This window comes from Lates calcarifer, linkage group LG3 (genome assembly GCF_001640805.2).
Source record: "Lates calcarifer isolate ASB-BC8 linkage group LG3, TLL_Latcal_v3, whole genome shotgun sequence".
NCBI classification, from domain to species: Eukaryota; Metazoa; Chordata; class Actinopteri; family Centropomidae; genus Lates; species Lates calcarifer.
Window position 1 is genome coordinate 9,003,140 of NC_066835.1, and position 23,750 is coordinate 9,026,889.

General features: G+C 42.1%; 2 protein-coding genes across 2 annotated transcripts; one reads left to right on the forward strand and one right to left on the reverse strand.

Annotated features, from left to right (window-relative positions):
- The first annotated feature begins 98 nt into the window (after nt 1–98).
- On the forward strand, nt 99–11,465 carry sgce (sarcoglycan, epsilon). Its single transcript, XM_018667097.2, is given in 13 exon segments — nt 99–265; nt 5,332–5,454; nt 5,733–5,890; nt 6,365–6,437; nt 7,312–7,510; nt 8,070–8,148; nt 8,150–8,233; nt 8,397–8,611; nt 9,126–9,152; nt 9,615–9,803; nt 10,228–10,271; nt 10,917–10,954; nt 11,044–11,465. Coding segments are annotated over 13 exon segments (1,329 nt in total). The 5' UTR covers nt 99–216; the 3' UTR covers nt 11,095–11,465.
- A 99-nt stretch (nt 11,466–11,564) lies between these two features.
- Nucleotides 11,565–23,258, reverse strand: casd1 (CAS1 domain containing 1). The gene is made up of 18 exons (XM_051065836.1): nt 22,696–23,258; nt 21,406–21,502; nt 20,033–20,153; nt 19,249–19,293; nt 19,089–19,151; nt 18,904–18,951; nt 18,680–18,803; nt 17,976–18,181; nt 17,440–17,859; nt 17,050–17,139; nt 16,818–16,937; nt 16,449–16,609; nt 16,236–16,311; nt 15,772–15,873; nt 15,466–15,606; nt 15,047–15,124; nt 14,503–14,595; nt 11,565–14,179 (listed from the first exon to the last, which is right to left on the reverse strand). Exons 1-18 carry the CDS (start codon nt 22,979–22,981, stop codon nt 13,805–13,807), a joined length of 2,646 nt encoding a protein of 881 aa, XP_050921793.1. The 5' UTR covers nt 22,982–23,258; the 3' UTR covers nt 11,565–13,804.
- Nucleotides 23,259–23,750: the final 492 nt, after the last annotated feature.

A 23,750-nucleotide genomic window follows, 5' to 3' on the forward strand; every position in this document is an offset into this window, starting at 1 on the left:
TCATAGTTTTGATTCACATCGTGTTTTTTGCTCCCCGTTTTACGAGACAACCATCTTTTTCCATCCAGATGTTCAGCCAATGAGAGGTCCTGTGTGCTGTTTCCAGTGAAGGAAGGAGGCGGAGGAAGGAGGAATGCTGCAGGATGCTTATTATTATGGCTGTCAGATCCAGTGGCAATTAGATAAAACATCCATTTTCATGTGAGATTTACGAGGATGATGGGCACCATGTCCGCTGCAGCTGTCGCGGTGTGGCTCGGCACGGGTACGTATCGATTGAAATCGTGGAAATGTCAGGGACTTCTATCTTTTCAGATGCGGTATCCGTGCTAGTTAGCTAGCCAGTTAGCCTGCCGCTGTTTAGCCGCTCTGCTCATTTTTTCCAAGCGGCTGAGGAGGAGATATGGAAAAATGGCTAACAATAGACAGCTGTACCGTTATCCTGGTGGAGTGCCTCAGCATTGAAGCTAAAACGTGTGTTTTATACAGTAGCTTACAGCTTTAGCGAGGAATATAACGCTAACCTTATACGTTGTCTTGCTAGTTCTTGTCAGTCGTTCAGTCAACTTTAATTTCCTTTGGGAAAATCGCCTATTTCCCCTGACGCAGGCCTGTGTTTATATATACACCAGGTGTTATGAATGTCTAATTAGGTATTTAAGCAGCTCAACGTATTCATAATTGCATGTGGGGAATAGATGAGATCATATTAATACACTGCATTCACAGTGACAGCATCCTATTAGTTACAGCTGCTTGTACACACATTGTGTGGAGCCAGAATATACATTCAGTTGCCACGCTATTAGGTGTCTAAAAGTAATGCAGTTTAATGCAACAAACCTTCATGAAGTTTTTAATGTTACATGTCCTTGGATCCCTAATGATACAGACCACAAACCAAGCCAGAAATATTGGTATAGTTATGTGGACTGAAATTTGATATCCACACTGAGACAATTACAAAATCAGCCCACTGTTTACTCAAGAATTAAAGGTTTACTTTAGGTATCAAGTAATTGGCTAATGATTTTCTTGATTAATTCAGCCCATAAAATGTCATGAAATCATGATAACTGTCCATTATAATTTCTCAGAGCCCAGAGAGATACAGTACATGTGCTGTTTTATATGAGGACCTGTCCAAAACTCAAAGATATTTAGTTAACTGCCATGAACAGGAGAAAATCCTCATGAACAATTACTGTAACCACCAAATGTTTGGCATTCCTGCTTAAAAAATGACTGAAACAATAATCGATTATCAGTATAGTTGCTAATTCATTTTATGTCGATCGATTAATCTGTGTACTTTCGCTTGAATCTTTAGTAGGCTCGACTATTGTAATGCTGCCCTTACCGGTTTCTATAAAAAGTCATTCAGACAACAGAAGCTTATTATAAGTTTATTATTATTAGCTTAGCACTAAGACCAAGATAGTGAGACACATTACTTTAGGTCAAAATACATTTATGATCTGTAACGGGTTCCTCACTGTCTGAGAGCTGAAACAAAACATGAGGAATCAGCGTTCAGTTTCCATGCACCACACATCTGAAATAAACTTGAGTTCTTTTTAATTGAGGCTCAGAACCTTTATGTTTTCCTCTGCCTGTTATTATGTCAAATTTTGGACTGTTTATTCATGTCTCACTGCGCTGTAACTGCACTATATTTTTTATTCTTGCCTTTATTCTGTTTTATTTCATTGTAGTTTTTACCATCTATTTTATTCCTCTTAAACTCCATGAAGGTAGGATTTATGTTATTGGACTACACTGATTTTAGCTAGGCATACTAAACAAACTGGAAACCTCATGTGTAGTTCGGACTGCCCTTGAGAGACACACTTGATCCATTCATTGCTTTCATTCATTGATCCAATAGTTTACTTTGCGCTCGCCCATGATGCAAAACACAGCGTTTTACATGAGAGAAATGTCCATATGGAGCGATCCATGGGCTTGAAGCAGAGAACAACCTTGTACAGAGATGGTGAGTGGGTGTGTGCGGTGGTGCACTTCATGTGTTGATCCGCTGTCCCCCTTCCCCCCAAGTCATAACACAGTGACATGCTCCACTGGTTCCCCATTAATACCGCCATTATTGTTTGCGATTGTCTGCGGTCTCATAGACTTGGTCCACTTACTTTTGTTGTAGCAGCATTTTACTGAATTAAATTCTGTCTAAACCTTGTCCTTGCTAGGATTAGAAGTTATCCTAAATCATTAACTGTGTGTCAAAAGTCTGTTTCCTCTGTTTAACATACGGCACAGGTTCAACACTGTGGATTACACATAACATCTCAACAATCGACAAATAAATAATTTGCTTACCTTCATAAACAGCCAAAAGCTTGAACTGGCTGTTTCGTGTCCACTCTTGTTCTTAGCCATCGCCCTCTGCTTGTTGTGACACCAGCTACTTTCACTTCCAGGTCTGTGCTTAGAACAACAAGGCTCAAAGTCATCACAGGCAGAATACCAGAGCCAAACAGTAGCAATCCTTGTTGTCTTTGCTTCCCCATCAGACACCAAAGAAGCACATGCGTTCCTCCTGACCTGGACGACATGCGTGTACGAAGCCGATTCAACAGAACTAAAGGACATCCCTCCCGGTTGTCTCGGCTTCAGCTAGCTAGAGGCTTCAGCTAGTTAGAGCCATTAGAGGGACAAGGGTGGTTTATTCTCTCCATGTTGCCAGTGGCGTTTGTAACTAAAGCATCACTCCTGAGACTTCAGCCAGTCCAAGGTCAGCTCAGAAAAGCATAAAATCTGGTTAGCCATTTATACCCCCCCCCCGCAAGGCCTGTTAGTCATATAGTGTTGACTTATGGTGTTTCAGTTTCAAAAACGGTGTGTGTGTTATTATGTGTAATTTATAGATAATATTCATAATTCTAGTGTCGATGTGAGGACAATTATTGTCAAAGTGTAGCTTACTGTGTGCACTACAATGCTCCTCTCTGTCTCCGTGCAGCTGGAGCAGACAGGTTACTCTGCAGTGGACAGTTTAGTATTAACCTTTAATTGGTGATGTATTATCTACAGTAAGAGCACGGCAGTTCATCATCTCGAGAAGGCCTGGCAGAGAGTCAGCTCACCACAAATAAGCAGATCTGATGCTATTAGCAGAGCCTCAGTGTAGCTTAGTCAGTGATCTTTATTCACCTGACTGCAATCAAAGGTGAGGGTGACACACAGTCCACTAGGAACCTGTAAGCTAGACTGGCTAAAATAAGGCAGCCAGGAGTGTGTGTTAGGTCCTAAATGTTTGTTGCTGAATCAGACCTTTAATGTTGATCGACTAAAACACATTTCAAATCCCATAGGTCATTTCTTATTCCTCAGACCGATTAGGTGAGGCCAGGCCATCTGGCCTGTCTCATCTGTGGACGTGTCACCAACGTTTTACACCAACCTCCAGTTGGTCTCTTTGAGTAGAACAGAATAGCCGCTAGTTGACCTTGACTGGGACTTAGCGACTGTGGTTCTTTTGTGCGGTGAAGAATTGATGAGGCCCAATGGGTCGTTGGGTAATAGAATCCAAGAGAGATGCATTCAGCGTGGGGATTTGTGGATCGACTGAAGTCGTCACTGAGGTTTTATTCTTAGTCTCTGAGTAACCTAGATCCTAATGTCATGGGGTGCAGTAAAGGCAGCAAGGAGAGCTATCGCACGGATTAGTCATGCTCAGGTGGTTCCCTCAGTCTGTCCTTGGAAAGAGATGTAGTGGATGCAACCTCAGGTTTCTATAAGGAACATTTAGTGGCCGCTAAATACTATTGATTGTATCTAGCTGTGACCAGGCCCTCGGGGACATTAGGGCATATGGCCACTTCAGTGTCTCTGTTTGTCACCACAGATGTAGCCCAGATGTAGCCCAGTTAACATACATATGGGACCGTTTTATAACTTCACTCCTCCATCACTCATCAGTGCACTTAGACTGCAGTTAGGCAATTTGGCCTTGTAGATGTGGACTCCCTTAATAATCTGGAGCTTTACTGTGCCACATAATCTTCTTTAACCCCTTTGTGCACCCTGGTAATAGATAATGCTTAACAAGCAAAGATCACATACTGACTTCCTCTATCGTGGACCCGGATTAAAATGTAAATCCTGCTCTATTACTCTCTTCAGCAGAGACACTCCTTGGAAATCAACTTCTGTTCGGGGGGGGGCTTACAGCGCAGACGTAGAGATCCACTTCATTTTGTGGTGCTGATGATAGTGGTGTAGATTGTGTTGGTTTGATAAGGGGAGGGAAGGCACATAAAGGCTCGCAGCTCTCCGCTGCCTTCCTCTAGCTGCTTAATGCGTCTGTGGAGTTGTATGTCTGCAGGCGAGAGCAATTCAAACTCTCTTTCTCTCCCTCTTTTGTACTTCATGACACAAATCTCCAGTTTTCTCTCCCTCTCTTGCTCCCCTTCCTCCTCCTCCTTCCCCCTCTTCTTCCTTGTACACTCAGTCTCCCATGGCGATTAAAAATTGAGTGCCCACCCACCAAGGGAGAGAGAGAGAGAGAGAAAGAGGAAGAGAGGGAGAGAGAAGGGGGGCAAAAAAAAGTGAGAAGAGAAAAATGTAGCAGAAAAATGTAGAGAGCTTGAAAGACGACGAATGAGCAAGAGAGGGCGAGTTGCTGAAAGAGAGAGATGCAAAAAAAAAAGGAGGGAGAGAGCTGGTTAAAGCACCTCCGGTCTTAGATTGTGTAAACTTTTCGTCAAGGGGGCTGCCATTTTCCAAGCGATGCCCTTCACAAATAAAGACTAAACATTTGTGTTTAAAATGGAGTGGGGCCAAACAAGAGAGCATAATAGCAGCAGAATGGGAGGAGGGCATGAAAACAACTCAGTACAGTTTGTGTGAGTCTGAGTGACGCTCATTACTGCTGCTTTCACTCTGCTTTACCTCAGCTACTTGCTACTGAAATGTATTGACTTAACAACTTATCATCCTATATACAAAGTTATAGTGTTTCCTTCAGCTAATAACCTGAGTTTTTGCCTTTATGCTTGGCTGACTGCAAGCTTTGTTTTTACCTTCATAAGAATGCAGTGGCCAGGCAAGAAAAGCAGACAAATCTATCATTCTGAACATGATTGATTCTCAAAGTGTGAAGTAGTCTAGCTAGCACCAGTGACCCCAGCGTTTGCTTTATTTGTTTCCACTTCAATTAACACCTTCTGCTCTTTTCTAATTAGTGCTGTTGGCAGGTCATTAATGATGAATAACACACACACACACACACACACACACACACACGCAGAATCGGAAATGTTCGTCTCTTAGGAGCTAATTTCCTGTGTTTGTTTGAAATCTGCTTTTCAGTGGTCACCATCTTGTCGAGGTCTCATGCAGACCGTAACGTCTACCCATCTGCGGGAGTGCTGTTTGTCCATGTTCTGGAGAGAGAGTACTTCAAAGGAGAGTTTCCTCCCTACCCAAAATCAGGTACAAATGCATTATAGCTCCATTTTTACCACTTTTTTATAGTAGTTAATAAAGATAGATGTTTGATTACTAAAATGTAATTAAAACATTTTTACTCGTATAAAGTGTAAATACTATAGTACATTATTAATTCATCATATTTCACAAATAGAAAATGCTTAGCTCCTGCTGGCAAAACTTCCACAATTCAGCTAATGGGTCTAAATGTACATTACTGAATTGGTTGTGACCCATGACAGAACATTTGGGCAACCTTCATTAAACTGCTGTGCCTCCAGGTGATGCAAGCAACGACCCGATCACTTTCAACACCAACCTGATGGGCTACCCCGACAGGCCAGGCTGGCTGCGTTACATCCAGAGGACGCCGCACAGCGACGGAGTGCTCTATGGTTCCCCCACCGCAGAACACGTTGGCAAGCCCACCGTCATAGAGGTGGGTGGCTCGACCCCTTTCAAAGTGAAAAGGGTGGAGATGAAGTAATTGCTTGCAAGGAAGGAAAGGGAATTATGCTTTTATGATAAAATGCTGAACGAGATGAAGGCATTAGATTTAAAAGAATACATTGTGTTCAGTCATTTAAATGGAAGTAGACACATTAGAATTGATTTTACTGAGCTTAGCTGATTTGTGTGCATGCAGTTGTAGCATGGTACAATGTTATGCTCTGAGTCTTCAGACTTAAATTCCATTATGTCTTTATATGCTTTCTTTGTCCCCCATAAGCTACTGTAGAAATTCTTTTCCCAAAAGGCTTAACGTTCCCAGTGGAGCACATGTGCCTCTATACGGGGGTCTCAGTTGGGGGACAGAGCCTGCGTAGTGTATCTAGCTCAGCCTTGTCCAGAGGACTGCTGCCATATAAGCTCCACTGATCTGGGCTTAAACTTTCACCCCTCTGTGTTGCAGATTACTGCCTATAACAGACGCACTTTTGAGACAGCACGGCACAACTTGGTCATAAACATCATGGCCACAGAAGGTAAGAGGCGCCAGTATGAGAGCTTAGAGCAAACAGAGGTCAGACTTTGCAACATCTCTGATTAAATCCTGAGCGCACATTTAGTACTTGAACAGAGTAATGGACTTCCCTGAGGAGAAAGTGTAGCCTTTGATTACTTTTGTCAACCAGAACGAATCAGTCATTACCAGAGAAAAACTACATATTGTATTGATCTTACCAAGAGCTATAATGTAGTATGTATTCATACAGTATAAAGCTCTAGAATAGCTACTAAATGAACCTTGGTGTGGTATTATTTTGTTGACAGTCAGAATCACTTCGTTGAAGTAAAAGATGCATCTGACACTGATCTTTCGTAACTTAAGGTCAGCCATGATAAATCAGTATTCTGTGATGCAGTTCTGTGTTGAAATGTTACAGTTCTAAATTATTACACTGTCTGTAGGAAGCAGCCATTCCTGTACATCTGACATCTGTGCGTCTGTATGTTAGCACACTGGCTTGTTGACCAGTCACAGTACATGCAGTACAATATGAACTGAGTCAGGTGAACGCACAGCAGATGTTCGCGGCACTGACGTGACATCACTTCCTCTATGCTGTGATGTCATTGGCCATCTGGCCCCAGAAGGAGGCCAAGTCATAACAGAGCAGAGCAGAAACACCAGCGTCAGTCTGACAGACTGGTGAAATCAGTGTCACTTATACGGCAGTAATAATGATGTCTTGGTCAGCAGAACACCACGGCATCATCGCTCCTTTCTCCCGTTTATGGATTCTAACGGTCTACCTTTTTTAGCTCCCCTCCTGTTTTCTCTCCCACCTCACCTTTCTGCCTTTCACCCTTTTTAGCCTCTTTATCTAAATCTCGCTTCTTCTTCCCTTTGCACAGAGTTCCCTTTGCCCTACCAGGCGGAGTTTTACATCAAAAACATGAACGTGGAGGAGATGCTGGCCAGCGAGGTGCTGGGGGACTTCCTCGGAGCGGTGAAGAACGTCTGGCAGCCTGAGCGCCTCAACGCCATCAACATCACCTCAGCACTGGACCGTGGTGGCCGTGTGCCCCTGCCCATCAATAACCTCAAAGAAGGGTGAGGATTTTGGAGGGAGAACTGGACCTGGTTTGAATTTTAGTGTACAGGTGTAAATACTTGGAGTGCTTTTCATACCTGACGGAGAGGTTTTTCTTCACAGGGATAAGGCTTAGCTCTGTACTTGCTTCCCAGTTTGCTCGTATTTTAAAAACTAAATTAAGTGATTTACACATAAAAGCATGAGTATTAACCCTCTTAAAGATTCTCTCCATTGACGACCTCTTCACCTCTCTCAATCAAACAAAATTGCATATATTTTCAGCCCACTCACAGCATGCTGACATTTTATTTAATTGGGGCCTTGGGGATCCTCAGTTTGCTGTGAATTAGATGAGTACACTTGGCCGTCAGCACTGACAGACACTGTCAGTTGGTTTCATTCAGAGGGGAATAGCCCACATGAAGTGCCATAAGTTGTGCATCAAAGATTAATGCTGACGTTTTGGAAGATGAAAGCATCTAGGAGGAACACTCCAGCATGAACATGTCCCCATCTTCTCTTCTCTTCTTTCCTCTTCTCTTCTTTCTATATTACACTGTCTCCTCCTCTCCCCAGAGTGTATGTGATGGTTGGCGCTGATGTTCCCTTCTCATCGTGCCTGCGGGAGGTGGAAAGCCCACATAACCAGCTGCGCTTGCAGTCAGGAGATGGAGCCTGTCATCAGCTGTGACAAGAAGTTCAGAGCTCAGTTTCACATCGACTGGTGTAAAATTTCCCTGGTGAGGTTTCCCTTGTAGGGATTTGCTTGGATTGAAAAATTGCAGCTTGTGCTACACAAGCATTGTTTTTGACTAATTGCTGTTGTTGAATAAACATTACGCTCACTGAAACAGCTTCATCAGTTCACACAAGCGCTGAATTAACTCTTGCTCATTTACTTAGGTTGACATCAACAAAGTAGTCCCAGTGTACATTACCCGTCCTGACCCAGGCACAGGGATCCTCCCTGAATTTGGGGACTACAACCCGCCCTCTGAGTCTCTGAAGAGCCGGGACTACTTCTCTGACTTCCTCATCACGCTGGCTGTTCCCTCCGCCGTGGCACTAGTCCTCTTCTTCATCCTCGGCTACACTATGTGCTGCCGACGGGAAGGGGTGTAAGTGTGCTCGGTCTTATATTTTTATGCAAATATTGCACCAAACACCCCCACCACAAAAAAAAAACAAAAAACATTTGAGGAAAGCAGTGAAAGTGTTCCTAAAGTATCAATACAAGAGACAGGGAACATAGTGCAGGGCATTTGGCAGAAATCTGGATTGGAATCGCAGCTTGTCATTACCATCCAGTTGTACGGTCCACATATATTAAGTTCCCCATAAATTTCTGTCACATGTTTTTGTCAGTGTTGTCATGTGCATCTTGATGTTTTGAAGCAACGCCATGACATCGATGATCATTCATCCATGATAAATCCTTTCATCATTCTCCATCATTTACAGGCTGGGAGAGACGTGCCCCCCCCCCACTCTTCCTCCTCATTCACGCAATGTTCCCACACCCCCATCAGCATTTCCACACTGTCTTCACCCAACAGTCCATTCACTTGTGTGTAGATGTCTCTTTAACTATTAATATTAGTATTTAATTCATCCATTTTGTTTTGTTTCTAGGGAAAAAAGAAACATGCAAACACCAGAGTAAGTGTTTTACCTCTCCTGTGTTTTTCTTTATTTTGGGTCTGTTTCTGCCCCCCCTCCCTTCTCTTCTTTCTTTGGTTTGCAGTTTTGTCATCTATGTTGTCACTGATGGCTTTCTCATAACCATTCATATGCTCATCTGTGTGTTGACATCCATTCATTCAATGGGCTGCTCAAAAACTTAAATGACCAGATGAAGGGGATTCTTGCTCTTGCTCTTGTCTCAAGTCTTGAAGATTAAGAATGTATCTTGCAGCATAAGTCAGGCACAGTGATAGATGAGGGTCAGTGATTTCTGTTTCTGCATGCGTGAATGGATCGCAGGTTTGCCGGCATATTCAAATATGTTAAGTATCTTTCAGTAAATAAAAAACATTGCACATGGGATGAGACAAAATGAACTCCGCCAGACATGACGCTATCACAAGCGCACGTTAATGTCACTGCCTCTCGCCCCTCCAGCATCCAGCTGGTTCACCACAGCTCCATCCAGAAGTCCACCAAGGAGCTGCGGAGCATGTCTAAGAACCGCGAGATCTCCTGGCCACTCTCCACCTTGCCCGTCTTCAACCCGGTCAGTGGCGAGGTGGTGCCACCCATCCACCCGGACAACTACGAGACCACCAGCATGCCCCTCATGCAGACACAGACGTGAGTGGCGGGATTTGGTGAAGGGAAACACACAGGGTAACATTCACATGAGAAAGAAGCAAGCAAGCAAGCAAGCAAGCAAGCGGGCAGGCGGGCGGGCTGGCGCACGCACACGCGCACACACACACACACACACACACACACACACACACACACACATATATATATATATACATATACATATACACACACATGTTCATTAGCAGGTAAGGTAGTAAGTCGAAAACAACACCATTATCGTCTAAGCAAGCAAGTCAGGCCTGTGGAAAATATAACTGCAGCTTAAGAGGTTCAAGCTGTCCCATGATTTTTACTAATAGGCTTGATACTGAAAAAATTCAAGCACAACACACTTTCACATGATACTAAAAGGCTCTTGTATGTGAATGTCCGTTCACCATAATGTCATTGTTTATGATTTCAGGAACCTGCAAAATCAGATTACAATACCACAGCAACGGCCATCAGGTTAGTGCTACCTCCAGCTTTTGAACTCTAGTCTAACAGTCTGCTTCACTGTATCTGCTTAAAAAGACTAATAAAGATGCTGCTACATGGTTGACTTACATACAGGAGTAGATGTCAGTACAACATTCACATAATCCACTTTAAAATGTTATTGTATAACGTTTGCACATGGCTCAACATCTGTCATTCTAAGAAGTTTTTGCTTCAAGTTCTCATAAATATAGATTGTTTCCTGCCTAATGTTTGTCAGGATGTCAAGTGCAGTGAAGCATGTCTCCCTGCAGATTTAACCACATTAGCTTCACAGTAAAATGACTTGAATACATTGACTCTGTATTGGGATTAACAGTATGTCACCGTTTTGGCCATATAGTTACTTTCCTCAGTTTGACTCACTCTAAAACTAAAAAACCAACAAGCATCTGGACTTAATTGAGTTGGAGAGAGATTATTGAGAGGTAATCATTTTGCTGGGGCAGCACAAGAAATCAGGCATGATAGCTTCACTTCTGTAGTGGTGTGTCAGCCCCTTTGCAAAACAGACAGCTAACTCTGGTGTTGGTGTGTGAGCGCCCTCCTGTGTGCATGGCAGTGAGCTGCACAATGCACTAACCTGCTGCTCTCTCTGTTTACTGCTAACAAAAGGAGATAATTATGTCATGTCAACGTTTCGAAGGCTGGAGGTAGGTACTGCAGTTTGTTTGTTAGTTAATGTAGAGAGAATTAATGCTGTTTTAGTTTATATATATATATATTTTTGTAATTATTCCAGGTAAATGGTATTCCTGAAGAGCGAAAGGTGGCCGAAGCCCTTAATTTGTGACCCGAACACAGCGGTGTTGGAGCAACCTTTGTTTCCATATCTATATATTTGTTTTTTTTCCTCTAACATTTGTGCCAATCTGCATGCCTCAGAAGTGTCTTTACAGAGTTTACTGTCCAAATGCACTTACACCTTGAAGAGTGAGTGAAAGAGAACAAAAGAGCTTAGCTGATTTTAAAGATACATTAGAATATTTTGGAATATGTATAAATGTTAATTAAATTTGTTAACTATGACGTTTGTATTTCTAATTGCTTTGCACAATGGACCTTGGAGACGAAAAGGGAGTTTTACATGGAAAAGCTCTAGTTGTCATGTGTTATTAATTATATGTAAAGTGTCACATGATGACAATAAAACATTTCAAAATAGTTTTGTTTTTACTGCAAGTACCTTTGCCCCAATAATGAACAAGAGACTTGTCATGTATAACATAGAAGGTGACATGGAAAAAGAAGCCAAAACAGCACTTTTCTTGAAGGTATTATTACAATGTACAACAGAATAAAGGCATTTATAAATAATATGGATACATTTCACATTTTTGAAGACATCACCAAAAAATTTACATGTAACATATTTCAAAGAGGCCCTGCACAGGGGTATAAATAGTTGTTGCTTTTACATGACCAAAGAGATCTATTAAGGCCTGAAACAATTACCAAATTTATAGCCTTTCTTAAGTAATAGACGAGAAAACGCATAAGTAAACTTTACACATAAAAGGAAAATTGCAGCATGGAAATGCCATTCTCATCTATACAAGGAGGTGATGACTGGTTATACAAATTACAAATTTACTTGGCTCTTACACAGTTTGAGAACACAACCTGAACTGTAAAGCTGCAGACAAATTGTTCCACTGTAAAGAAAGAGTTCGTTCTTTGTGGACCCACATTTTTTTCTTCAAAAAGGGAAGCTACATAACCATGTTGGAAACAACTGGCACCTGCAATCTTTTACTACCCCTTGGTAGATGAAATATGCAACTCAAAGTTCATATGCAATACGGCTTGGATCATACAATATTATCATTTCTTATCTGACTACTGATCTTCACGAAACATTTGATTCACCCAATAAAAATGTGCTAAAGTGCAGGAAGTATCTGCACTAGTACCATGTATCACTTAAGAGACGAAAGGAAAAAAGCAGGCCTTAAAATAAAAGTCCTAATCTCTCTTAAATGTCTGTGAGGATAAATAGACAACGAGACATTGCCCACATGTTCCTTTAAGCAACAGTAACGTGTCTTCCCAGCCCAGTCAGTGCACCACCAAGTAGTTGTCTTTAAATGTTGATGTGGCCCTGATGCAAAGTGCATGACGAAGGGACGTTTGTGATCCCAGGCTACATCACAGATGTGACAAAGTACATCTGGAGATGTACTGTATGTGTGTACATATATATATTTATACGCTGTATATTCAAAGGCATCCAGTCTAAGAAATCACTTATTCACCCACTCACTGACCAAAAGGTTCACTGGCTGTGACAGCAGAGGGAGGGTGTATATTCAGCTGCTAGCCCTATTGAACAATAATATGTGCAACCCAGCATTTTCCCCACAGAGCTACGAGGCATGTTTTTAATGACAATGAAAGGATAACGGTCTAAAAACACTGCTGAAGCACTGTTGTATAAAATAAATCTCTCACTCTATCATACAAATATACACAGACTATGAAGTGAGTTGCTAATCAGACAGACAGGCGGTAGACTGTAAAGGCTCAACCTCCTCATTGTGTCTCTGAGGCAGGTAATCATCAATGAGATGCTGGGATGGGTACAAAATAATCTATGTAAAACTTCCATCACAAACAGCAGTCGTGGGCGCAAAGTACCAAATAAAACAAAGCCAAAAAAAATTGTATAAAATATAAGCTTAATTTAAATCATTAAATACTGTACATACCACATAGAATTTCAGAGCTACAGCAGGTGACCACGGTACCTTTCAGCACAAACATTTTTAAAATTACTCACAGAAACATTAGCAAAAATATGTCGAGGGGTAATCCAACACTTTAACAATTGCACTCCAATTTTTAGATTGAGTCTTGTCAGTTTTTTTGATCACCCAAACCAGTTGTTGGTCCATATTTTGCATATTTAGATATCTAACACTATTTTGAAGTCACCAGAAATACTGTACAAAGTAATGCTGATAATAAAATGCAGCACAATTCAACATTTCACCGTTAAAAGAGTAGATATCTGAATATGTGGGGTTATGGATCCACCTGAGTGAGAATACCTTCAGCTGCTACAGCCATGTGGACGGAGTGTGTGTCTAGTGATCCTTTCCAGGTTGAAGTTATGACAGGAAGTACTGTACGTGACGAAATACACTTCTTATTCGTGTTTGGCTAAATAGAAGCAATGCTGCAAAAAATGCACACAGCAAACTTGAGGTCTTGAAATGAAATGGCCTCCACCTTTTCAAATTTCTCCTCTGCTCCTCTGTTGAATCCAGGTAATGTAAACATTACTGTTCTTTTTTTTCCTCTCTTGCAATTTGAACTTTGCTCTGAAAAAGGAGCAATACCCCCTTATGTGGGTGTTCTTCTTTTCTTCAGTGTGCGACTTTCACAGCAGTCAAAAAGTACAGACTCCGCTCAAACATGGCTAGTGGTGAGACTCCAATGATCTTCAATAGGGTTCCTTGTGTTGTCACTACTGAGGTTGTCTCCTGTGGCCACCAGCAGCCTCAAACCTCTGAGCCTGCTCCTGGCTCAGATCTGTACCTCACTTCAGTCTCCAACAGGGGCTTAGGGAGTCTGTCATGCCCCTTCCACATCAAGAGGTATCCCATCAGGCGCCGGGTGTGGTCTGGCTGCTCCTGGTTAGCAGCAGTACAACCAGACTGAAGAGTCCCACGGCACCCCAGTCTCTTCAGCAGGGCCACGCTGTCTTTGGGGATGACCACCTGGGCCAGGTCGTTGGTGATGAGGGAAATCTCATGTGCCACGCAAACAAAGATGAAGGTGCTGACCATGATGTTGAGCGAAGGGTTTCCTGGAATCAGGACTAAAATTCCCTTGGTGTCTGCAGCCAGCCAGATGTGGTACTGGCATATGAACAGCTGGGGGAGACAAACGCATGTCCAGTAGTTGGTATGTAATTTGTGCTAATTCCCTTTTAACCTAGGGCTTTGCTTTGAGCTGGTAAGGCTCGTCAGTTACTGTCTGATCATTATTTGTACTGTACGTTTATTCCAGGTATTTTATTAGTGCTGCTTCCACTTTTTATTACCATTTTCTCATCGTAGGTTCTACTGATTACCCATGTCTTACTGTTTTATGGCACCCTTTGCAAAGCAGTTTGCAATTGCAGATTTTATACAGGGCTATAAAAACATTTCTTTTTTAGTATCTTATTGTAATTCTCCTGCCAGGCCCATCTTACCTCCAAAGAGATCTTTCCAAACCAGGCAAAGAATGAGCTATATATAGAACGGGCGTAGCCAGGAATGTTCCTGATGAGAATGAAGGCCAAAATCTGTGAGCAAAACAGAACAATGACATTTCCTAGAGTCAGAGCATGAAGACCCACTGGGTGTATTATGAGATTCTCATCATTCAAAGTTCAGTCAAGGAGACATTCAAATCTCAGTTTAGGGGAAGAAAGCTCAACTGTACTGTCAGTGAGCTTATCTACTGCACTACTCCAAACTGTTTCCCAATAGGGATTGACTCTAGATAATACCAGTGCTATCTTTAGCCTTTAAAGAAGAGAACTCTCTTGTTATTACACACATGCTATCCTGTCATGCAATTAGGATAACAACATCTCAAGGCAACTCCAAAGGAATTACAACTCCAAAATTAATACAGACGCTCATTCACAAAAGCCAAAAGTATTACAATACCAAAAGTATTATCCACATGGTCTGATAACATTACATACAAGAAAGAAAAGAGGGGAAAAGGAGGAGAGATAATTACTGTACCTGGACCACAGAGATGTAAGGATGCATCTCATTGCATTCTGTTTTGGTTTTGCAGCTGCTGGCCCATATTGAGTAAGTCTAGAATAATGGAAAAAAAGAGAAGTGATCCTTTACTGCTTTGGTGGAGTCAACAAAGAACAGCAAGCTGTCTCAGGGCTACATATAAGCCACCTGATAGGTGTTACCTATGTGAGATGAATAGACTGTCACTATACTGAGTTCATGTTACATTCTGCACATCTCAATACATGTGCAAAGTCTAAGAACCTACGTAAGAGCATAACCGGTGTGGTTGTCAAGGCGGATACCAGCTGTGACATTTGTGAGTATCCACCCATCACTGTGTAACCATTCTCTCCTAAACTGCTGTTGCACGTGAGCATTTTGTTCATTAACTACAATAAGACGAAGATTCTTACTATGAAAGAGACGACAGAGAGGAAGAGGAGCAGGTTGGAAATCTTGGCAGAGAAGAGAGCCTCTCCTTTGCCCTCTGACAGCACCTGGCGCTTCTGAAGCACCAGATAGATGAAGGCAAATAACATGCCGTGTATGACTGCCTGTAAAAGAACATTACCACATTAAAGCTATTTTTTACAAAGTTGGGAAATTTGGTCCCACTTGAAAAAGCTTCTTATGTACTCTGCTGCATATTACACTTCCAATGTGTTCATGCAAAGGCTGCTAAACTTGGGTGCATTTGAAGCGAAACACATTTGACTTACAAATCGGTCCAGCTTCCATCTGAACCACCACTCGTGGATGTTTCCGTTCAGCTCAAAGAGCTTGGAGATGGGCCACATGGAGAAAATACTTTCAAAGAAACCCTGGAGTCACAAGGCCAAAACATGAATGTTACATGGGCTTTCAAACAAGCATCATACCATGATTTGAGCTAAAACCATGACAAATTACCACCAGTTCACAATTGTAACGTATATTCATCCATTTTGCTTCATTTAGACAACAAAAACTATTAAAAAAATACAGTACTCTTGTATTTGAAGGTATGCTATATTTCTTTCAAATTGTTCTGTGTAAAGAAATAACACTGATATATCACCATTTACACCCTTCACATTAAATCAATATAAAACCTGTGGGATAATTTCATTTTTAAGATTTGACTCAGAACTAAAGTGAGGTCACTGTCATTACTGATAAATTAAAACGGTTTAAATTCACGCACCTGTGAAAAGGCAAATACGCATATGAACAGCAAGAGGCCCAGTAACTTTGCCAAGATCCCAAGATGCCATATGCCACTACCTGTCCAGAGAAGAGGACAGCCATTAGGGTTAGTTAATCGCATGTACTGATTCACAATGTCCAGGACTATGATGCAAGTGAGTGAAACAAATCAGGTATAAGTTTCTTTAACTTGCATCAGTATCTCTGACACCTACTGTTGGCCTTCTTCTGAAGGATCTGAGGCCACATGGCCAGCGTGGCATAGATGACGACAAACCAGAAGGTGACAAGTGGAACAAAGTAATAGAACTGGTAGGGTCTGTCCATTACCACACACAGCACCAAGACCAGGAAGTTTAGACGGAAAAGCACCTGCCGTGGAATGAAAATGAAAAGACAAACAATCAGTGACAGCACTTCACTCACACTTGGTAAGTCCAAACAAAACACCTGTTATTTGTTTTATCATCAATATCAATATGATGGTATTTCAAGCCAAATTAAAATATATATATACAGTACATTATGACATTGAGTCATTACAAGATCCTGGTTAAAGTATAACTGACCATATCCTCACCTGGCACACTCTATACAGTCCAAAGTCTCCCTTGAGCCAGAAAAAGGAAAAGTGTCCATAGCCCGTCTGAAAAAGGTATGCTGCCACCAGCACTCGCACATGCATGTACACTGGAACAAACTACAAAACAGGAAAAAAAAATTATGTTTTTATATCAAATATCAATATATTCCTCCTAAGAGAAGGTTACTCATAAGAGTTTGTGAAGGATGTAAATGTATTTTGAACTCACAGCGCTGGCACCAGATATGTGATAGATAAGGATGACAAGCTGCATCCAGCCTTTCCATTCGTCTGTTTGCTCTCGGTTGAGTAATTTGGTCTGTGTGGGAGACAAGTAAACTTGTGAACCAGATAGGAAACTTGAATTAAACTATATGCATCATTACAGACAGCAAGATTTATCACTGTCACTATTCTACTTATCTAAAAACTCAAGAAGGGCTTTTTTTATTTGTATTTCCATGCAGTTAAAAGGTTTGTTGAACTCTAAGCTCACCTTTGAGCTTCAAACTACATTCACACAAGAAGACATACGTGAGGAAAAAAAACTAATCTTTGTAACACCAAGAGAAAATGCGCTGGACTTAATTTTATGTTTAAATAAAACCCCCTGTCTTACCTCCTTGGTGTTCTCACTGTAAAACACTCCCAAGACGAATATATAGATGAGAGGTATGAAGAATGTGGAGTGAGTGTAGAACTTCTGCTCTTTCATGAACACATCTGCTCTGTCACAAAGATAAAAATAGCCCATGATGATGCCCATCCGGCAGAGAGCCTGGAAGGGCGCCTTTGGGCCCAAGGGAACAGCTGCAGTCGTTGGCTTCTTCTCCTCTAGGCTCTCCACGTCAGGGGGCACGGGTCGGCGGTGGTGGTTATAGCCAAGAACATGGAGGACCAGGAGAGTCAGGGCCGAGCCCAGGAAGAAAACCGCTGACAGCTTCTGGAGGAGGTTAGGGGGTGGTAATGTTTGGCAACAGGAGCCGTCTATGGGTCTAAGTATCTTGTTGCACACAGAGTTCATGAGGACCATGGCCCCCTAAGAGGAGAATTACACAGGATGGTGAGGAGGATGTGGGTAATTTTAAAAGCTATGTTGAAAAGAACCATTTAACTGTCAAAAAACAATCTTAACTAAACAGAAATGCCACCTACCACATTCCTGGTGCTCTCAGGCAGGTGCAGGCCATCGTCTGACTGGCCGATAGTTTCGAACGCCGCCTGACGGGATGCAGCCATCAGCTTGACCCGGTTACGCTTGCTGTTGTTGAGCACGCCTGCCGCTGCTTCATTATACAGCTCCAACTGTTGGTTGGTGATCATCTTCCTGCTCTCACTCAAGGCTTCCTCATTTACTGGGTCTGCAGGGCAGGGGTGTGATGGGGTTGTGTGCAGTGTGGAAAAAAGATTTATTTGAGAAGATGCTTATATGATAAGTTAATATTGACAAAATTCAAAAGTCAAAAATGGTGAAAAGTTGGGAATCTGGGATTTAGTGAAGATAATGTGGCACCTAAAACACCCTGAAGAACCCAATCATCTACAGTTTTATTGTTCTTATTTGTCTGTTTGTTGAAGTACATGCATTCAATATCAGTATTCATAACATGAAAATAATCACCAACAACCAATACAGGCATAGAGCTTATTTGTGGTGTCTGATGATTTGAAGTAACTTGGAATGTGTGAGCACTTAAGAATCAAAGCTCTGAACCACCATTAATCCCATGTGACATGAGGGCAGTAATCACATGACAGACTAATTACTGTAGTGAAGGGAAAAGGCAGTAAAGCCCCGAGTGAGATGGCCGATCATACAAAACTCTTATCTTGAGCCTTCTACTACAAGTTGAGTTTACCTTGCAGCACCCAGTAGACTTCCCCGTTGTCAGCCAGCTTCTCTAGATGCACAGCAATGCCTGTCAGGTTGATTTTGTACTGCTGCAGAGCCTCGCTGCTGCCGCCGTGCAGCTTGATGGACCACTGTAGTAAGCAGATTGATGAAATTAAGATTGACATAATTCAGCCGACGCCTTGTTTTTGTCAAACACGAATTGCGTGAGCACTTAGTTGTACGACTTACTGTGGCAGCTCCAAGAATGACAACATCGGGCTTTGCTGAAGCTGCTTCCTGCACCACATAAGAGAAGCTGCAGTCAGAACAGCAAATCCACAACTAAACCACTGTGGCAATTTCAAGTCTACGAAACTTCTGTCATTAACAATGCTCCCCACTTGTTAGTAACATGACTTAACATCTGCACTCACGTGTGTCCATGATATCAGGCGCTCCTTCATTGAATTATTTGCCTCTGGATACCACAGGAACTTCTAAAAACAAAGAGGACATAGATGTTTTTCACTGTCATCAGAGTGTATTTTTACAGACAGCGAACGGGAGATAAAATCACATCTGGAAATAGCTCACCACATTCACAGAGGAACTCTTTTCTTCAAAGGCAATGTCCTCGTGCTTCAGATGTTACATGGTTACAGAGAGAAAGAAAGTCTGTTAGGCAATAGTGTTTGTCTTTTTTCCTAGTTTAAGATTAGACCAAAATAGTTGTGACTGTAATTGCCCATGCATTCCAGTGCTGCATTTTTTTTGTTTGAGTTTTTGGAGTCTGATGGCCTCAAGAAACTTCCATGAAATCAAATCTATATGGACTTTTGATGGAAAAAAGATCAGTAGGGCCATTTCTCACATTAAGGCAACAGGTTGAAATTCAGTATCAGGCTTTAGAATAGCAAGTCACAGGAGGATGATCATGTTACAACACTTTCAGATTTGGCTATGTAAATGGCAGTGAGTGATTTTTCAGGTCAACATTTTGTAGGTTGTCATTCTGGTAAATAATCAGAGCAGAGTACTGCAAAGCCAAGGAAGAAGAGGATTATTTTGAGTTTTCCTGTCAGGAAACGTTTGAGACAATATCCCCACATAGCCATTATCAGCCAGCGGAAGTGTACGAGGAAAAAAAAAATCTTACAGAAGACACAAGCAGCTCTCTTTCTACAGCTGGTGTGATTGATACAGACAGCTCTCCCTCTCTGTGTGCTCTTCAATGCCTATTTTTAGTTGGAATCTTAAATGGATCAGCCAGAATACAGTTGTATGTCCACTCATTTGGGGGTTTTGTCAAGTGGTTTGAAAAAAAAAAAACACTTGACAAAATCCCTTGGGTTCACATGGTGCTGTTTCTCATATTTACCTTGTTTCCATCTTCTCTTCGCTCTGGGTCAATAATTTTGATGAAGGAGTAAAATAGCTGCCTGATTCGTGAATCACCAACAAAGGCCACCCGCTTTTCAGCAAGGCAGGTTTTGGCTTCACTGTAAGACAAGAAGGATGGTGAGAAATCTGAAAACCCTCACAACTGCAGATGGCAGTCATTCCTGTGCTGAGCTGTTCATTGGCGTCTGTAACTTAATTAAAAGTGGATTTTATTACACATTCACATTGTCTGTTCATATGATGGTATTGTATCAGGTTACCCATCCAGCCTTACAGACCAATATGCACACACACCTCACCCTTCACTGTTACACACTTGCATTTGTCTCATAAATTTTACAGTGGCAAGAAAAAGTATGTGAACGGACAGACAGACAAACACAATGTGCTTAAGCTAACATCACACAAACAATCATAACCTTTTGTGTCTTTATTTAACACACCCATCAAACATTCACAGTGCTGGTGGAAAAAGTGAGTTAACCCTGGCATTCAGTAACAGGTTGAACCTGCCTTGCTAGCAATAATGCCAAAGAAGCTCTTCCAGTAGCTGCAGATCAGAACAGAGGAATTTTGGACCATTCAATAACATTGTGGAGTGTCAGTGTGGTCTTATGTTAAATCTTAGGTGAAATTTCTTCTCTTTTTTTGGGAGAGCAGCAGCTGCATCTGTGGTGTCCTGCCACCTGCTCCATGTAACCATGCACCATGATTTGTGCATAGTAGACTCAGAGATGCTAACCTCTCCGCCTATAGCTGTGAGGTTCTTTGTCACCTCACTGAGCATTCTGTGTTGTGCCTTCTAAGGAGAGTAGCCACAGAACTAAATCATCTCTATTGTGGACTGACAAATAGCTATACTCTTTGAGGTGACTCTGTAACCCTTTCCAGCTTTAGGCAAATCAACAATTCCTGATCATAACACTAAGATTTATTTTATTTTATAAATATAAATGTTACAATTCATATCAGCAGATACTTCTTGTGAATAGCAAACTCAAAATGTTTGAGTCAAAGTACCACTAACCCACTCCTCCAATCTTGTTTCATTGACTAAAATCCAGGTTGGCCTCCTCCTGACTTCATTTAGCTTTTGTTGATGCCATTAACTGAAGTGTTCACATACTTTTTGCAACCCTACACTGTGAATGTTTGAAGGATGTTTCCAGTATTGACAATAACAACACAATGATCTGTGTAATATTAATTAAAACAGTCTGTGTTTATTCCTAATTGTTAGATGAAGATCTGGCCCTATTTTAGGACAAATTTATACATAAAGGGAGATAACTCCATTACCTTTTCTTGCCATTGTATATACAGTAACATTACACAGTTAGTGTGACTCACATGCTTTTGTATTTGTGCATCATACAGCCATAAGGCTGCCAAACGTTCTCCCCCAAGTAACGTCCTCTCGACAGCAGCCATTCACATGAGTCTCCGCCTGAAGGCAAGACACAGAGAACCTACCAGTAAGACCATACAAAAACACTACCATCGCTTTCACCCACAGTTTCTCTGTATCTATGACTGAAACTTGCTGTCTCAATAGTACCCTGGCTTTTCATTCAGTGCTGTCAAAGGACTAGGATACAATACAGGTCTCTGCTAGGGGCCACAGTACAAAATGAAGTCATCAGCAATTTAGCTCAACCATAAATCTCTCCAGCTATTCACTTGTGTGCAAAATGAATAGAGCCATCTACAACTGAATCAATCCATAGAAATAGGCGAACATGAAGGATCGGCAGGCTGGCGAGAGACGAGGGCGTTTTAGTGTCATCGCCAGCCAAAGCAGCTGCTCTCAGTGTGTACACAGAGGTCTCTGGTTCCTATCCCTTTTCATGAACAACGTCCACTCTATACAACCCAGCTGGGAGGTGGATGTATGCCATTCTAATATTTCTTTACAGTCCAGTTCTGGGCTTTCTGCCATCGCTGTCATTGTCTGCCTTTGAGGTGCGGGATATGCATAATGGATCCAACCCTTTACACCTGAAAATTGAGTGTTTAGTCCAGTACGCCTTTGAAGCTACCTAATCCTTACCCGACAAGCCAATGCTAACTTCAAACTTGAAAAATCTGAGACAGAAAGCAGGCTGCTACAATACTGGTCAAAATCACTAAGGCTACCGTTTGTTAACATCAGTTGTTAGCGCCACAACACCGCATTTCATTTCATTACGCTTTAATGGATAGCTTAGCATTTGTTTGGCAATTTAACAAACTGACCACTACTGCTAATGTAAACGGGACTGACTTTCTAATACTATAAACCTTGTTATGTCAATTATTAGCTACATCACCCTACACACGGCTTCCCCATCAGTGATGAAGCGTGTGCTGTCAGGAGCATGTAAACACAGCTAAATGCAGTGTTAGCTTGATCCAGCTAGCCAAAGCCGATATGAGTTTATGCGGCTGCTGTTAGTCAATTCACTAAATGCAATCATTTGTCTGCCCAATGTAAAGCTTACACCCTGTATGTATCACCTTGTAAAAAGCAACATTGGATAACGGTACTGCACTGACCCACAGACAGAAGTACAGCACAGCTAGCTGGCTAACGTTAGCAGTAGCTTGTGTCAAGTGTTTGACTGCATCAATATTAAGTTTAGCAAACAGGGGACCTCTTACCTCCATAATACCGCGAAGCAGTGTGAAACACGAGGAGCAAAATAACAACTACTAGCGATATTAATTTGGCATTTTTAACGGTAAAATGTTGATTTATTTCGCGTTTGCCCAGGCTATAGGCCAGGACCGCCATCTTTGCTCCTCCATGACAACAAGCAGCTGTGCGGTCTAGCGGCGTCGGCAACGTCAGCTGCGGCGGCGGCGGCGGCGGCTGCTGCTGCTGCGCTCCTCCCGGTGCAGTACCACCTGCCCGGTCTGCCCCACTCGATACCGCCTCCTTATTCATCACCGCTGCTCAAAGCAGGCGCAGATTAAAAATTACTCTGGGGGAAATTCACGCTTAAATAAATGCACCAGATCGTGCGGGCAGGTAGACAGTCCTTTTAAAGATGATCGACCAAAGTCCTAAGTTCCTGAAACAAGTATTTGTTCACAAAATACTTGTAGTAGTATGAAGGCGTACTCCCCGTAGGGTCTGGGAGTGGGCAACTGGGTATTGTTATTACAATCACAGGTACATGATGTTCCATGTGATACTGGACTGTCAACCTGATTTGATGAGCTGTAGGCAGTAGGAAGCAAAACAAACAGGGAATGTAGTTTTACTCGTCTGGTAAGAAGGTGAATGGGAGGTGTGGCTTACCATTCAGCTTCAACATATCTAATGTCAGCTGAATTACCTGGTTTTTTGAAGAACCCTGTTTTTTTGAAGAACCCTGGTATTTGATAACCTGTCGAACCTGCCCTGGCAGCAATAACTTCAAACAAGCTTTTCCAGTAGCAGTAGCCCTGGAGATCATACCTGCACAACATGCAAGAGGATTTTATTTGGACTATTCTTCCTCACAGAACTGCTTTGGCTAAGAGGTAGTCTTTGATTGAAGTTGTTCTGTAGCAGATTTATCCCACTGCATCATCCAGCTTCTACTGAGCTTCAGCTGATGTACAGTCACCTTGCAAGATGCCTTGATAACTAACTAAACAAATTTTTTCCTCAATGACGTTGAACTGTCCAGACCCAGAAGCAGCAAAGCCCCAAATCATGATGCTCCCAC